The sequence below is a fragment of the Haliotis asinina genome, chromosome 3 (genome assembly GCF_037392515.1).
Source record: "Haliotis asinina isolate JCU_RB_2024 chromosome 3, JCU_Hal_asi_v2, whole genome shotgun sequence".
In the NCBI taxonomy this organism is placed as follows: domain Eukaryota; kingdom Metazoa; phylum Mollusca; class Gastropoda; order Lepetellida; family Haliotidae; genus Haliotis; species Haliotis asinina.
This window is the reverse complement of record NC_090282.1, coordinates 88,964,717-88,981,147: the sequence shown is the minus strand read 5'-3', so window position 1 is coordinate 88,981,147 and position 16,431 is coordinate 88,964,717. Positions and strand designations below refer to the sequence as shown.

Genomic DNA, 16,431 nt, shown 5'->3' with positions numbered 1-16,431 from the left:
AAATGGTACTGAAGTCTTTTTAAGTGTCATGGTGTGGGGTGGCATCAGTAAACTCGTTGTGACGCCTCTGCTGAAGATGGAGAGCAGATTTGATTCTCGCAAATATTATGATATTTTACAGCAAGGCGTACTAGATTCCCACATAGGTCAAAGAGGAATCAGATTCCAACTTCAGCAAGACAATGCAACGATCCACAAATCAGTTCATACCTTGACATGGCTGGAAGCCAATCACATGACCTTATTAATTTTCCGCTGCGTCACCAGACTTAAATCCAGTTGAAAATGTGTGGCAGATCATAAAGGACAAAGTTGAGAAGTTGGAACCCAAAAGCATCCGCGAGTGGCGTCATGTTACTGACCAAACATGGATGGACCTACTCCAAACTTACCTATATAATTTAATAGATTCCATGCCGCACCGAATTCAGCAGTGCATACAGAGAAACGGAGGACTGACCGACTACCAAGATATATTTCCTTTTAAGGACAGGGCATCAGACACATCTGTGACAAATTTTATGAAATTTTACTATAAAATACAACATAGACAGCACTGTGAAAAGTCTCGTTTATTTCTGCTCGATAGTATGTTTAATAGCAAATATGTTTCGATCATATTTTACAGGCTGCATTTATTGGATTATATTCATTTTGTACAAATACACACACCACAGTCCAAAACATTTACAATGAACATCCAGTGAGATTCTTCACAACCTCCCCTTCTCTCAGCTGACACTCAAGGTTTTGTTACTATTTGTTGTACTAAAATGACCTGTCAGCCCCTCTACTCACAAGTAACTCCACCACATCCTTGTGTCCTGATATTTCTGCAATCACCAATGGTGTCCTTCCATTCCTCATTCTACTGTTGATGTTGATGTTCTGTGAGAGTAAATACTTCACCACCTCCACACTTCCCCCTTCACAGGCAAAGTGAAGGATATTTTTACATTTTCAACCCTGGAGAGTCACATTGGCTCCTTTCCTTACAAGCAACTCCACCACATCTTTATACCCTTTTGTTGCTGCCATCATCACGGGTGTCATTCTCTTCCAGCCTCTACTGTTGATGTCCACCATGTTCTGTGCAAGGACGTACTTCACCACCTCCACATCTCCACCACGACAGGCAAAATGAAGGATAGTGTTTTTACTTGCACCCCGGAGTAACACATTAGCCCCTTTTCTCACAAGAGACTCCACCACATCTCTATGGCCTGTTCTTGCTGCCATCATCACAGGTGTCATTCTCTTCCAGCCTCTACTGTCGATGTTCACCATGTTCTCTGATAAGATATACTTCACCACCTCCACATCTCCACCACGACAGGCAAAATGGAGGACATTGTTACCTTTGTTATCATGGAGCGACACATTGGCCCCTTGACCCACAAGTAACTCCACCACGTTCCTGTGTCCATTCTCTGCAGCCAGCATAAGTGGTGTTCCCCCACATAATACCTTTCCATTGATGTCATGTTTATGAAGTGAAAGGACATATTTCACCAGCGCCACATCTCCTCCCTGGCAGACAGAGTGAAGGAGGTTGAAACCGAAGTCATCTACAACTGACACACTAGCTCCATTACTCACGAGTAGGTGAACTATGTCTGTATGTCCTTGACCAGCTGCCAACAACACCGGTGTTCTACTTTTCCACTCTTTACAGTCAATGTCCGCCCGTCCCTCAGATAAGATGTCCTTCACCTTTCCCAGGTCTCCAGTTTTTGAGGCGCCATGAAGGTCACAGAAAGAGGTCACTGTAACACAATTTTACCGGTAGATCGTTGTCATCTTTCGTATGTGGATGTTATAAATGTTGTTCATAAGCTTAAAAGCGTATGTTTTACCATCTATTCCTGCATCATCAAACCCTCTAATATCACCTAGATCTGATAAACCAACATTAATACAACATTTCATTCGCGTTCCTTGTCCTTGATTACAAGCCATTACTGTATATACAGTGTTATGCTTAGGTAACCTATATTTATACTATTATTTCTTCACTAAAAAAAATAAGCTGGTTTCCGGAACACTGAAACCGAGAAGAAACGTCATGGAAACCAACATTTCCAGTTGGTTTCCAGGGAGTATCCTACAGTTTCATTGTGGTTTCCATGCAACTGATACTGCACATTTCATGATGGTTTCCAGTTCGTTTCATTACCCACTCCTCCAAGCGGGATCCAGTTGGTTTCCATGTTCGAGTTTATTGTAGGTTTCAATCTGGTTTCCATGTATGAGTTTACTGTAGGTTTCAGTGTTGTAGTTTTCAACCTAGTTTCCAAACTAGTTTCCAAACTAGTTTCCAATCTAGTTTCCAATCTAGTTTCCATGAACTGAAACTTGCTTGTGCCGACCCTTTACCTGGTTCTCCGGAAAAAAGGTTGTTTCATGTCTCACATGAAGCAAATCACGTATTTCATACAATTGCATAATGGTAAAAGGCTTCAGGATAACAAATAATGGAATAAAACACAATTTCATTAAAAGTTTATTATATTCAACAATCTGTTTGTAAACAAATAATATTCGGAATATTCAAATTAGTAAATGAAACAAAAGCAAGGGAATAATTAGCAGTGAGTATAGAATATTTTTCTTAAACACATCAGTGTAGATCAGCCCATATCACTTGGTTTCCTAGTTTGAGAAATGTTAGCTCTTTCCCCAAGAGAGGAAGAACTGTGTGCTTCTTCTCCTTCGTCCAGTCAATCGTTTCACAGCCTCCCTGCTTTCCAGCGTCTGAAATTTAGAAAACAAACTACCAATACAAAGAAGCATTCGTCAACGATATCTATGGCTAGAGGAAAGAAAACTGTCAAACATTGCTTGAGGTGAAATACACTCAACCCGCTGTCCAATAAGCGAAGAGTTCAAAAAGTATAAACTGAGCATTTGACATCAAAAGTGACCAAAGTTTCAATTGCAGAAAAGCTTATTAATATTTGCAGATTAATATAAAGTGCAGAGACATGAAGAAATTCTCCTTTGAAAGCCATAATTTATTTCTGAATGTTACTTACAATACACATTATGTGTATAGAACTACGATTTATCCGTTATTGTGAAAAGACATGTTTTCTTAACCAATAATGTGGAGTCATTCAGGGAGACAAGCTATGAATATGGGTCACAAGCACACACTGCACCAAAATATGTGCTATTTAAAACTTTTTAAGCTGTATATTTCAAAGGATAAATTGCACTTTTTAAACAGTGTCCGTTTTGAAATTCCTTGAATGTACATAGAAATAATCCAAATTAACCTGATATTTTAAAGGTTTCCTTTAAATTTTTAATCTCTGCAAGATGTAAAATGACTAGAAAACGTTTATTTACTCTGAACTTTTTGCCGTTCTTTGCGTGCAAGTCGTGGGCCTCTGCGTTCCCCACACCTTCTTAAGTGATCCATCATGTTCATCCAAACCCATCAAAAAACTTCTGAAGGGAGACATGTGCATGATGCATAACTGCAAGTGAAACATGTTTCCAGTTGGAGGTTACAAGAATAGTGACTGTGTCATGTACTTTTACTGATTCCCAGGATTTACATTATTTGGTTATGTTGCATTTATATTATGTACTGGACGACTCAGACTTTTGTATGTGAAAATGTGTTGGTCCTGGCTGCCTTCTTCAGTTTTTCCAACACTGCCCTCCTTTATGCTGAAAACGTAGAAATGCATCGATAAAAAAGTCAGGAACTTGTCATATTGCACTCTTGATAACAATAAAGTGTCAAATAATAGAATAAATATCAATTTGCAAAGTGTAGAATATGCTAGAGGAAAGGAATCCAGGTCAACAAATTCATATACTATTTTGGGTTGGCAATCTATCATTGTATACCCATATATTCTTTATATCAAAAACTCCTTTTCTGTGGGCCTAACACAATCCACATTTCTTCATTCAGAGTTCGTTCAATCTTGATATGATAAGCATAATACTACTTACATCAGATGGCAAACCTAAATTACCTCATAAGTCAGTAATATAAAAATATTCAATATTAGTTTGAAAACATTACACCAAACCTGGTAAGAGAATCCCTAACCTATAAATGTAAAATGACTCACTATCCCCAACTACATTGTTTTCAGTGGTGCAATAAATATTCGTATTTATAAATATGTTTGAAGTTATTTTGAGTCGTGACAAGCACATTAGCAATAATATACTAGACATATTTGTGATTCATTTTTTTCTTTCAAAGATAATTTTTCCTTCATTAACACAATTAACCATTTTAATCGTGTGTGACCTGATCCAAATCACAGTAATATTGAGTTCTTGAATTAACCGAGTGCTGAGTGAAGGAAGCCGTCTCTCTTGCTATGAATTCGACACGGATTTGTTTACCGAGGTCCATCAAGTCTAAAATTTCATATGTATTGTAGTAGTTACTTATTTACGTTAAACATTACGAATAACATGTGCCATTGCTTATTTCAAGAAAATAACACCGTACCTGACCAGATCGTGGAATGTTCCTTTTCTCCCGCTGCGATCGACGACTGCTGCTGTTCTCAATTTTTCACGTATCCGAATCTCCAAAGCTTCTATTGCAAATCTCATTGTCAGTCTCTTGAATCATAAAACACGGGCAAGCATAGGAATACTGCATTGTGTTGAGTTCCTTGTCGTCGTTACTGGACATACCGATTGAGAACTGCTTTCAAAATACTAGTAGTCGTCTCAAAACAACTTGGGATCAAGTTACAAAATGGCGGCAACTGTGCGTAGGGGCATTGTGGGTAACAACAAATACCTCATCCTTTTTCGATTGGCAGGCATGAAATCCTTCTCTGACCCAATTTGGATGTGATTTTAAGACAAAGACTGAAAACGACCACTTCAGTGCATATAACTGTTGCTTTTATAAAATGTCACGAGTTCGCGTGCCCATGGATTACCGGTTCATTACTTTCGGTTTCGTCTGTCAACACCTGACTCAGTTAAAATCCATTGTTTTCACAGCAAGCTATTTTTGATAATAGGAGCCTGTTAAGTGGGGACTGCCCCAATGAAGCCGACACACGAACCCACACGACACACTAATGACCTGACACTGATTAATTGTCAAGTATTTGAACTCAGTGTCAAAGCATGCCAACTATAAATGCTTTTAATGCTAAACTTTACGCACTGTCTCAGTTTATTATATAATTCACGTATATTCTGGATATTGAGAAATATCATCATGTAAGTACCGAACTGACAATTGTTTATTGACTTATACTAATCTTCCTAAATGCTTATATTCTTTCAGATTCCCAGGAGTTGGCAGTCTATAGCCTGCTTTTTTATATATTGCATCATTTACCTTTAAATTATTAATATATATCTGAACTATTGCCGAAGTGGCTTGACTTCGTTATTTTTATACGATATATTTAGTGAAGAATGAGGACTAATGGATATGGATATACAACTTCTTTTATTCAGTGAGTGCGACGTTTCGCCATAGATACTAATGTCGTTGTCAAGCAAATGGTACAGGGTAATACATTGTGGAGGAATATATAGATGAATTGTTGTTACAAGGATGGGAAGACGATGAGTTGTTTATACAATTAATGGGGCCGATGTACAAAAGCTGATGGAAGCCAGAAGTTAATAAGGAGTAGTGTATAGGAGACTGGAAGCCAGTAGAGTGTTGTTGTAACAAAGTGGATTGAAGTACAGAATTATTTTATCAAGTGATGATATGCGGGACCGGTTTGGTAGCCCTCATCTCTGTTGATCGCTGGTTCAGTCAACAGAGATGAGGGCTACTCAACTTCTAGAATGCCTATCAAAGATGTAATATATTTACTGAAAGGAATACAAGCCCGTACACAACTCAACGATCCAATAAGTCATAATCAATATATAATAAAAGTTTGAGCAATGTACCTATGCAGAGTCAACTCACCTTTTATTCTTGTATACAGATATGACTGTTTTATTATTTCTTTTCAGATAAAGAAAGCGTCTGATCCTCAATTTGACAAAGTAGACAACCGAAACATGGACTTGCCTCATTCATCCCAATCTAGAGAAGCCAGACTAAGTGTGCCTCACACACATAGCTGGACAAAGGCTATTTATAGCCATTCGTCCTTTACTTCACCATTTGCATGTTTAGTACGGTTATTGTGAAGTTTGTGTGCATGGTAGTTGGAAAATGATGCTTCATTACATGATGAATAAACAACAATGGACCCGTGAAGGTCCCGGGGTAGAAAAGGCCTTCAACAACCCATGCTTGCCATAAAAGGCGACTCAGATTGTCATAAGAGGCGACTAACGGGATCGGGTGGTCAGACTCGCTGACTTGGTTACACATGTCATCGGTTCCCAATTGCGCAGATCGATGCTCATGTTGTTGATCACTGGATTGTCTGGTCCAGACTCGATTATTTACAGACCGCCGCCATATAGCTGGAATATTACTGAGTGCGGCGTAAAACTAACCTCACTCACTCACTCAACAACAATGTGAAAGAACAAAGCGTATCGTTTGTTCATCAGTTTGTATCATCAGTTTGAAGCCACATTTGATATTGTGATGTCCACCGAATGATGCATCAACAATTTACTTTTGTTGTCTTGTTCATCTAAGCAATGATATGAATCTGCTATTCCTTCCCCAGGCACATTCAGATTGAATTATAACACCTCGTGAAAGCTAAGTGTCCTAAGTCAGGAATGGAAACCAACAGTATACACATGACCATAGCTTCGTGTCAGTTTCCATCTCCGGAGCTTAGAGTATCCATTATGGATTCTATTTGGAAAACTAGGTAACCCAGTTTCATTGAATGGATACCAACTGGATGCCAGGATGGCAAACAAATCACGGAAACCTTAATTGCTGGGCTATAAATTTGCCAAAAAAGAAACGGAAAAATTCTACGTGACGCGCAAGGGTCCCGCTATCCAATGACGTGCAGGATGCGCGTGTAAGGCGGCGAATGCAGCTCCCAAGGGAGCCGTGCTGCAATAGGTGATACAATCTGGGTGGCCTCTACTGATCCTCGGGACCTGGTCGAAGACCTGCCGGATCTTCTGGACTACCTTCGGTGGAAACGGCCAGGCTCCAGGGCGACTCACTCACTCACTCACTCACTCACTCACTCACTCACTCACTCACTCACTCACTCACTCACTCACTCACTCACTCACTCACTCACTCACTCACTCACTCACTCACTCACTCACTCACTCACTCACTCACTCACTCACTCACTCACTCACTCACTCACTCACTCACTCACTCACTCACTCACTCACTCACTCACTCACTCACTCACTCACTCACTCACTCACTCACTCACTCACTCACTCACTCACTCACTCACTCACTCACTCACTCACTCACTCACTCACTCGCGTGATATCAAATAAGCTGTTTTGCATCCCGCCGCACGCAAAGGCTTTGGCTTTGGGTGGCTTTAAGGGTGGGAAAACATAACGGCAGCCACACGTGTCGCACATGACGCGAAAGTCAAGACACAGGGCTTCCGACCCATGTCGAAGACAAAACCCTGGGGTCGATGTACGAAACATGACAAGTACCTACAGCGTGAAAAAACTGCCATAAATCGGGATAAATCGGGCTTAAAAGCGCCCCGGCGTCGAACCCGGTAAAGATTTGTCACTTCTGATGTTACCACCAGATAGCCCTGGGGACCAGCTTCACGTCGATGTGAAACCTGTCAATAGGATGTGAATATTCAACGTTCGAGTGACGTTTAAAAGATGCTCTCCGAGTAAGGCTTTTGTCTTGGTAAAATTACAGGTCTATAACAGATGGGAAAATGGGCTGTTTGAACTGTTTGAGAGGCATTCTAGAAGTTGCTGAGATAAAGATGACAAGACTTTTTTATGGATGATCAACTTCTTTATTGCAGGGTAGCGACGTTTCGGTATAGATTCTTATACCGTTTTCAAGCGTGTGGGGAATGGCAGGGGGAGTACAATATATATACAGCAGAGATGAGCATGTGATGACAATACAACAATAACAGGATTAACAATAACTATTTGAGGTAACAATACATTAGAGAAGTGTTGAGGTAAGCTGATAAAGGACTGAAGCCAGCGGGTGAGTTGACAGAAGCCAGAGTGAGATGAGTGGATTAATTGGTGGAAGCCAGGGTGAGTTGAGTGGACAAATTGAGACTGGGGGCCAGAGTGGGTTGATTAATTAGTGTTAATGATGCAGTTGAATGCCGGAGAGACAAAGACGCCTTGATCCCTGTTGATTGTTGGGTTGTGTCTGCGGATTTGTACTGCTTCAGCAAGTTTGCGTTGTTTGAAGTCATGTTTGTTGCTAGCAAGTGTTGTGACAGTGTCCCAGTTGATGTTGTGGTCAGGAAATTTGGTGATGTGTTCCGAAATGGCTGATTTTGTGTCACCTTTGTTTGTGGAGGTTTTGTGTTCTTTGATGCGTATGTTGAGTGGTCTGGATGTTTCCCCAATGTAGTTGCTGCCGCAGCTGCAGCTGATGTTGTAGATGACGCCTTTAGGGTGTTGTTGTTGTGTACTGTGTTTCCTACCGTTGGCCTTAATGATTGTTTTGAGGGGTGTTCCTGTTGTAAAGTAGGTGTCAATGCCTGCTTGTTGCTTGAGTAGGCGACTGATGTGGTGTGATGTTTTGCCGGTGTATGGTAGTGAGATGCGTATGGGAGCGGGATCAGGCTTGGTAGTAGTGGGTTTGGGAGGTGGGTTGACAGTGGAGTTAATGACACGGTTAACAAGTTGGGGAGGGTAGTTGTTTAGTTGAGTGAAGACATGCTTGAGATGGTTTAGTTCGGGTTGAGGGGAGACAGAGGATAGGTTTAGGGCACGGCGGGTGAGGGTAGAGATGATGCCCGTTTTAGTTCGGAGTGAGTGGTTTGAGTCAAAGTGGAGGTATTGGTCAGTGTGAGTGGGTTTACGATAGACAGAGGTTTGGATGGTGTTGGGAAAATGGGCGTTGACGCCCAACCAGGCACCCCATGTCGACCCCGTGATAACCCCAGGTGCTTCATGCACGTGGCCGAATTTTCATGTATGATATGTGTGCAGTATGTCTCTTTCTCCCGGGATGGGACAATTAGTGAACGCAGGATGCATAGATCAAACCCTGGTGATATCAAATCTGAGCTGTTTTGGCCCCCGTTACGCGCACGGGGCTTAGCTTTGGGTGGCTTTAAGGGTGGGAAAACATGACTGCACCCGCATGTGTCGCACATGACGTGAAAGCCAAGACACAGGGCTTCCGATCCAGAGTCAAATCAAAACCCTGGGGTCGATGTACGAAACATGACAAGTACCCGCAGCGTGAAAAGCTGCCAAAAATCGAGTTACATCGTCCCGACGTCGAACCTGTCGACGACAGGTCATTTCTGATGACACCGCCAGATAGGCCTGGAAACCAGCTTTACGTCGATGTGCAACATAGGAATGGGCCGTGCATGGTCAGGGCCCAGGCGGCCGTTAAGTGACGGCACCCTACGTCTCTTGCCCCCTGATATAGGCCTTTGTGATTTTCACAGACGAGAGTAAATTTCAGTTTTACAGAATAATGAGGAAGAGCTGGTCTCAGGGAGGAAAGTGTTTGAAAATGGTACTGAAGTCTTTTTAAGTGTCATGGTGTGGGGTGGCATCAGTAAACTCGTTGTGACGCCTCTGCTGAAGATGGAGAGCAGATTTGATTCTCGCAAATATTATGATATTTTACAGCAAGGCGTACTAGATTCCCACATAGGTCAAAGAGGAATCAGATTCCAACTTCAGCAAGACAATGCAACGATCCACAAATCAGTTCATACCTTGACATGGCTGGAAGCCAATCACATGACCTTATTAATTTTCCGCTGCGTCACCAGACTTAAATCCAGTTGAAAATGTGTGGCAGATCATAAAGGACAAAGTTGAGAAGTTGGAACCCAAAAGCATCCGCGAGTGGCGTCATGTTACTGACCAAACATGGATGGACCTACTCCAAACTTACCTATATAATTTAATAGATTCCATGCCGCACCGAATTCAGCAGTGCATACAGAGAAACGGAGGACTGACCGACTACCAAGATATATTTCCTTTTAAGGACAGGGCATCAGACACATCTGTGACAAATTTTATGAAATTTTACTATAAAATACAACATAGACAGCACTGTGAAAAGTCTCGTTTATTTCTGCTCGATAGTATGTTTAATAGCAAATATGTTTCGATCATATTTTACAGGCTGCATTTATTGGATTATATTCATTTTGTACAAATACACACACCACAGTCCAAAACATTTACAATGAACATCCAGTGAGATTCTTCACAACCTCCCCTTCTCTCAGCTGACACTCAAGGTTTTGTTACTATTTGTTGTACTAAAATGACCTGTCAGCCCCTCTACTCACAAGTAACTCCACCACATCCTTGTGTCCTGATATTTCTGCAATCACCAATGGTGTCCTTCCATTCCTCATTCTACTGTTGATGTTGATGTTCTGTGAGAGTAAATACTTCACCACCTCCACACTTCCCCCTTCACAGGCAAAGTGAAGGATATTTTTACATTTTCAACCCTGGAGAGTCACATTGGCTCCTTTCCTTACAAGCAACTCCACCACATCTTTATACCCTTTTGTTGCTGCCATCATCACGGGTGTCATTCTCTTCCAGCCTCTACTGTTGATGTCCACCATGTTCTGTGCAAGGACGTACTTCACCACCTCCACATCTCCACCACGACAGGCAAAATGAAGGATAGTGTTTTTACTTGCACCCCGGAGTAACACATTAGCCCCTTTTCTCACAAGAGACTCCACCACATCTCTATGGCCTGTTCTTGCTGCCATCATCACAGGTGTCATTCTCTTCCAGCCTCTACTGTCGATGTTCACCATGTTCTCTGATAAGATATACTTCACCACCTCCACATCTCCACCACGACAGGCAAAATGGAGGACATTGTTACCTTTGTTATCATGGAGCGACACATTGGCCCCTTGACCCACAAGTAACTCCACCACGTTCCTGTGTCCATTCTCTGCAGCCAGCATAAGTGGTGTTCCCCCACATAATACCTTTCCATTGATGTCATGTTTATGAAGTGAAAGGACATATTTCACCAGCGCCACATCTCCTCCCTGGCAGACAGAGTGAAGGAGGTTGAAACCGAAGTCATCTACAACTGACACACTAGCTCCATTACTCACGAGTAGGTGAACTATGTCTGTATGTCCTTGACCAGCTGCCAACAACACCGGTGTTCTACTTTTCCACTCTTTACAGTCAATGTCCGCCCGTCCCTCAGATAAGATGTCCTTCACCTTTCCCAGGTCTCCAGTTTTTGAGGCGCCATGAAGGTCACAGAAAGAGGTCACTGTAACACAATTTTACCGGTAGATCGTTGTCATCTTTCGTATGTGGATGTTATAAATGTTGTTCATAAGCTTAAAAGCGTATGTTTTACCATCTATTCCTGCATCATCAAACCCTCTAATATCACCTAGATCTGATAAACCAACATTAATACAACATTTCATTCGCGTTCCTTGTCCTTGATTACAAGCCATTACTGTATATACAGTGTTATGCTTAGGTAACCTATATTTATACTATTATTTCTTCACTAAAAAAAATAAGCTGGTTTCCGGAACACTGAAACCGAGAAGAAACGTCATGGAAACCAACATTTCCAGTTGGTTTCCAGGGAGTATCCTACAGTTTCATTGTGGTTTCCATGCAACTGATACTGCACATTTCATGATGGTTTCCAGTTCGTTTCATTACCCACTCCTCCAAGCGGGATCCAGTTGGTTTCCATGTTCGAGTTTATTGTAGGTTTCAATCTGGTTTCCATGTATGAGTTTACTGTAGGTTTCAGTGTTGTAGTTTTCAACCTAGTTTCCAAACTAGTTTCCAAACTAGTTTCCAATCTAGTTTCCAATCTAGTTTCCATGAACTGAAACTTGCTTGTGCCGACCCTTTACCTGGTTCTCCGGAAAAAAGGTTGTTTCATGTCTCACATGAAGCAAATCACGTATTTCATACAATTGCATAATGGTAAAAGGCTTCAGGATAACAAATAATGGAATAAAACACAATTTCATTAAAAGTTTATTATATTCAACAATCTGTTTGTAAACAAATAATATTCGGAATATTCAAATTAGTAAATGAAACAAAAGCAAGGGAATAATTAGCAGTGAGTATAGAATATTTTTCTTAAACACATCAGTGTAGATCAGCCCATATCACTTGGTTTCCTAGTTTGAGAAATGTTAGCTCTTTCCCCAAGAGAGGAAGAACTGTGTGCTTCTTCTCCTTCGTCCAGTCAATCGTTTCACAGCCTCCCTGCTTTCCAGCGTCTGAAATTTAGAAAACAAACTACCAATACAAAGAAGCATTCGTCAACGATATCTATGGCTAGAGGAAAGAAAACTGTCAAACATTGCTTGAGGTGAAATACACTCAACCCGCTGTCCAATAAGCGAAGAGTTCAAAAAGTATAAACTGAGCATTTGACATCAAAAGTGACCAAAGTTTCAATTGCAGAAAAGCTTATTAATATTTGCAGATTAATATAAAGTGCAGAGACATGAAGAAATTCTCCTTTGAAAGCCATAATTTATTTCTGAATGTTACTTACAATACACATTATGTGTATAGAACTACGATTTATCCGTTATTGTGAAAAGACATGTTTTCTTAACCAATAATGTGGAGTCATTCAGGGAGACAAGCTATGAATATGGGTCACAAGCACACACTGCACCAAAATATGTGCTATTTAAAACTTTTTAAGCTGTATATTTCAAAGGATAAATTGCACTTTTTAAACAGTGTCCGTTTTGAAATTCCTTGAATGTACATAGAAATAATCCAAATTAACCTGATATTTTAAAGGTTTCCTTTAAATTTTTAATCTCTGCAAGATGTAAAATGACTAGAAAACGTTTATTTACTCTGAACTTTTTGCCGTTCTTTGCGTGCAAGTCGTGGGCCTCTGCGTTCCCCACACCTTCTTAAGTGATCCATCATGTTCATCCAAACCCATCAAAAAACTTCTGAAGGGAGACATGTGCATGATGCATAACTGCAAGTGAAACATGTTTCCAGTTGGAGGTTACAAGAATAGTGACTGTGTCATGTACTTTTACTGATTCCCAGGATTTACATTATTTGGTTATGTTGCATTTATATTATGTACTGGACGACTCAGACTTTTGTATGTGAAAATGTGTTGGTCCTGGCTGCCTTCTTCAGTTTTTCCAACACTGCCCTCCTTTATGCTGAAAACGTAGAAATGCATCGATAAAAAAGTCAGGAACTTGTCATATTGCACTCTTGATAACAATAAAGTGTCAAATAATAGAATAAATATCAATTTGCAAAGTGTAGAATATGCTAGAGGAAAGGAATCCAGGTCAACAAATTCATATACTATTTTGGGTTGGCAATCTATCATTGTATACCCATATATTCTTTATATCAAAAACTCCTTTTCTGTGGGCCTAACACAATCCACATTTCTTCATTCAGAGTTCGTTCAATCTTGATATGATAAGCATAATACTACTTACATCAGATGGCAAACCTAAATTACCTCATAAGTCAGTAATATAAAAATATTCAATATTAGTTTGAAAACATTACACCAAACCTGGTAAGAGAATCCCTAACCTATAAATGTAAAATGACTCACTATCCCCAACTACATTGTTTTCAGTGGTGCAATAAATATTCGTATTTATAAATATGTTTGAAGTTATTTTGAGTCGTGACAAGCACATTAGCAATAATATACTAGACATATTTGTGATTCATTTTTTTCTTTCAAAGATAATTTTTCCTTCATTAACACAATTAACCATTTTAATCGTGTGTGACCTGATCCAAATCACAGTAATATTGAGTTCTTGAATTAACCGAGTGCTGAGTGAAGGAAGCCGTCTCTCTTGCTATGAATTCGACACGGATTTGTTTACCGAGGTCCATCAAGTCTAAAATTTCATATGTATTGTAGTAGTTACTTATTTACGTTAAACATTACGAATAACATGTGCCATTGCTTATTTCAAGAAAATAACACCGTACCTGACCAGATCGTGGAATGTTCCTTTTCTCCCGCTGCGATCGACGACTGCTGCTGTTCTCAATTTTTCACGTATCCGAATCTCCAAAGCTTCTATTGCAAATCTCATTGTCAGTCTCTTGAATCATAAAACACGGGCAAGCATAGGAATACTGCATTGTGTTGAGTTCCTTGTCGTCGTTACTGGACATACCGATTGAGAACTGCTTTCAAAATACTAGTAGTCGTCTCAAAACAACTTGGGATCAAGTTACAAAATGGCGGCAACTGTGCGTAGGGGCATTGTGGGTAACAACAAATACCTCATCCTTTTTCGATTGGCAGGCATGAAATCCTTCTCTGACCCAATTTGGATGTGATTTTAAGACAAAGACTGAAAACGACCACTTCAGTGCATATAACTGTTGCTTTTATAAAATGTCACGAGTTCGCGTGCCCATGGATTACCGGTTCATTACTTTCGGTTTCGTCTGTCAACACCTGACTCAGTTAAAATCCATTGTTTTCACAGCAAGCTATTTTTGATAATAGGAGCCTGTTAAGTGGGGACTGCCCCAATGAAGCCGACACACGAACCCACACGACACACTAATGACCTGACACTGATTAATTGTCAAGTATTTGAACTCAGTGTCAAAGCATGCCAACTATAAATGCTTTTAATGCTAAACTTTACGCACTGTCTCAGTTTATTATATAATTCACGTATATTCTGGATATTGAGAAATATCATCATGTAAGTACCGAACTGACAATTGTTTATTGACTTATACTAATCTTCCTAAATGCTTATATTCTTTCAGATTCCCAGGAGTTGGCAGTCTATAGCCTGCTTTTTTATATATTGCATCATTTACCTTTAAATTATTAATATATATCTGAACTATTGCCGAAGTGGCTTGACTTCGTTATTTTTATACGATATATTTAGTGAAGAATGAGGACTAATGGATATGGATATACAACTTCTTTTATTCAGTGAGTGCGACGTTTCGCCATAGATACTAATGTCGTTGTCAAGCAAATGGTACAGGGTAATACATTGTGGAGGAATATATAGATGAATTGTTGTTACAAGGATGGGAAGACGATGAGTTGTTTATACAATTAATGGGGCCGATGTACAAAAGCTGATGGAAGCCAGAAGTCAATAAGGAGTAGTGTATAGGAGACTGGAAGCCAGTAGAGTGTTGTTGTAACAAAGTGGATTGAAGTACAGAATTATTTTATCAAGTGATGATATGCGGGACCGGTTTGGTAGCCCTCATCTCTGTTGATCGCTGGTTCAGTCAACAGAGATGAGGGCTACTCAACTTCTAGAATGCCTATCAAAGATGTAATATATTTACTGAAAGGAATACAAGCCCGTACACAACTCAACGATCCAATAAGTCATAATCAATATATAATAAAAGTTTGAGCAATGTACCTATGCAGAGTCAACTCACCTTTTATTCTTGTATACAGATATGACTGTTTTATTATTTCTTTTCAGATAAAGAAAGCGTCTGATCCTCAATTTGACAAAGTAGACAACCGAAACATGGACTTGCCTCATTCATCCCAATCTAGAGAAGCCAGACTAAGTGTGCCTCACACACATAGCTGGACAAAGGCTATTTATAGCCATTCGTCCTTTACTTCACCATTTGCATGTTTAGTACGGTTATTGTGAAGTTTGTGTGCATGGTAGTTGGAAAATGATGCTTCATTACATGATGAATAAACAACAATGGACCCGTGAAGGTCCCGGGGTAGAAAAGGCCTTCAACAACCCATGCTTGCCATAAAAGGCGACTCAGATTGTCATAAGAGGCGACTAACGGGATCGGGTGGTCAGACTCGCTGACTTGGTTACACATGTCATCGGTTCCCAATTGCGCAGATCGATGCTCATGTTGTTGATCACTGGATTGTCTGGTCCAGACTCGATTATTTACAGACCGCCGCCATATAGCTGGAATATTACTGAGTGCGGCGTAAAACTAACCTCACTCACTCACTCAACAACAATGTGAAAGAACAAAGCGTGTCGTTTGTTCATCAGTTTGTATCATCAGTTTGAAGCCACATTTGATATTGTGATGTCCACCGAATGATGCATCAACAATTTACTTTTGTTGTCTTGTTCATCTAAGCAATGATATGAATCTGCTATTCCTTCCCCAGGCACATTCAGATTGAATTATAACACCTCGTGAAAGCTAAGTGTCCTAAGTCAGGAATGGAAACCAACAGTATACACATGACCATAGCTTCGTGTCAGTTTCCATCTCCGGAGCTTAGAGTATCCATTATGGATTCTATTTGGAAAACTAGGTAACCCAGTTTCATTGAATGGATAC

General features: G+C 40.3%; 2 protein-coding genes across 2 annotated transcripts; both read right to left on the bottom strand.

Moving 5' to 3' along the window:
* Window positions 1-960: 960 nt before the first annotated feature.
* Window positions 961-2,210, bottom strand: LOC137279135 (ankyrin repeat domain-containing protein 50-like). Its single transcript, XM_067811612.1, has 2 exons — window positions 2,177-2,210; window positions 961-1,766 (listed from the first exon to the last, which is right to left on the bottom strand). The coding sequence occupies exons 1-2, from the start codon at window positions 2,208-2,210 to the stop codon at window positions 961-963; spliced, it is 840 nt and encodes a 279-aa protein (XP_067667713.1).
* An 8,355-nt stretch (window positions 2,211-10,565) lies between these two features.
* LOC137279134 (ankyrin repeat domain-containing protein 50-like) lies at window positions 10,566-11,815 on the bottom strand. The gene is made up of 2 exons (XM_067811611.1): window positions 11,782-11,815; window positions 10,566-11,371 (listed from the first exon to the last, which is right to left on the bottom strand). Exons 1-2 carry the CDS (start codon window positions 11,813-11,815, stop codon window positions 10,566-10,568), a joined length of 840 nt encoding a protein of 279 aa, XP_067667712.1.
* Between the last annotated feature and the right edge of the window lie 4,616 nt (window positions 11,816-16,431).

Excerpts from the sequence above, each read along its gene's own strand:
- LOC137279134 (XM_067811611.1), bottom strand. The coding sequence starts at position 11,815 with ATGGAAACCAACTGGATCCCGCTTGGAGGAGTGG. Across the intron at positions 11,372-11,781 it reads GATCCCGCTTGGAGGAGTGG|TGACCTCTTTCTGTGACCTT; the intron begins GTAATGAAACGA and ends ATTGTGTTACAG.
- LOC137279135 (XM_067811612.1), bottom strand. The coding sequence starts at position 2,210 with ATGGAAACCAACTGGATCCCGCTTGGAGGAGTGG. Across the intron at positions 1,767-2,176 it reads GATCCCGCTTGGAGGAGTGG|TGACCTCTTTCTGTGACCTT; the intron begins GTAATGAAACGA and ends ATTGTGTTACAG.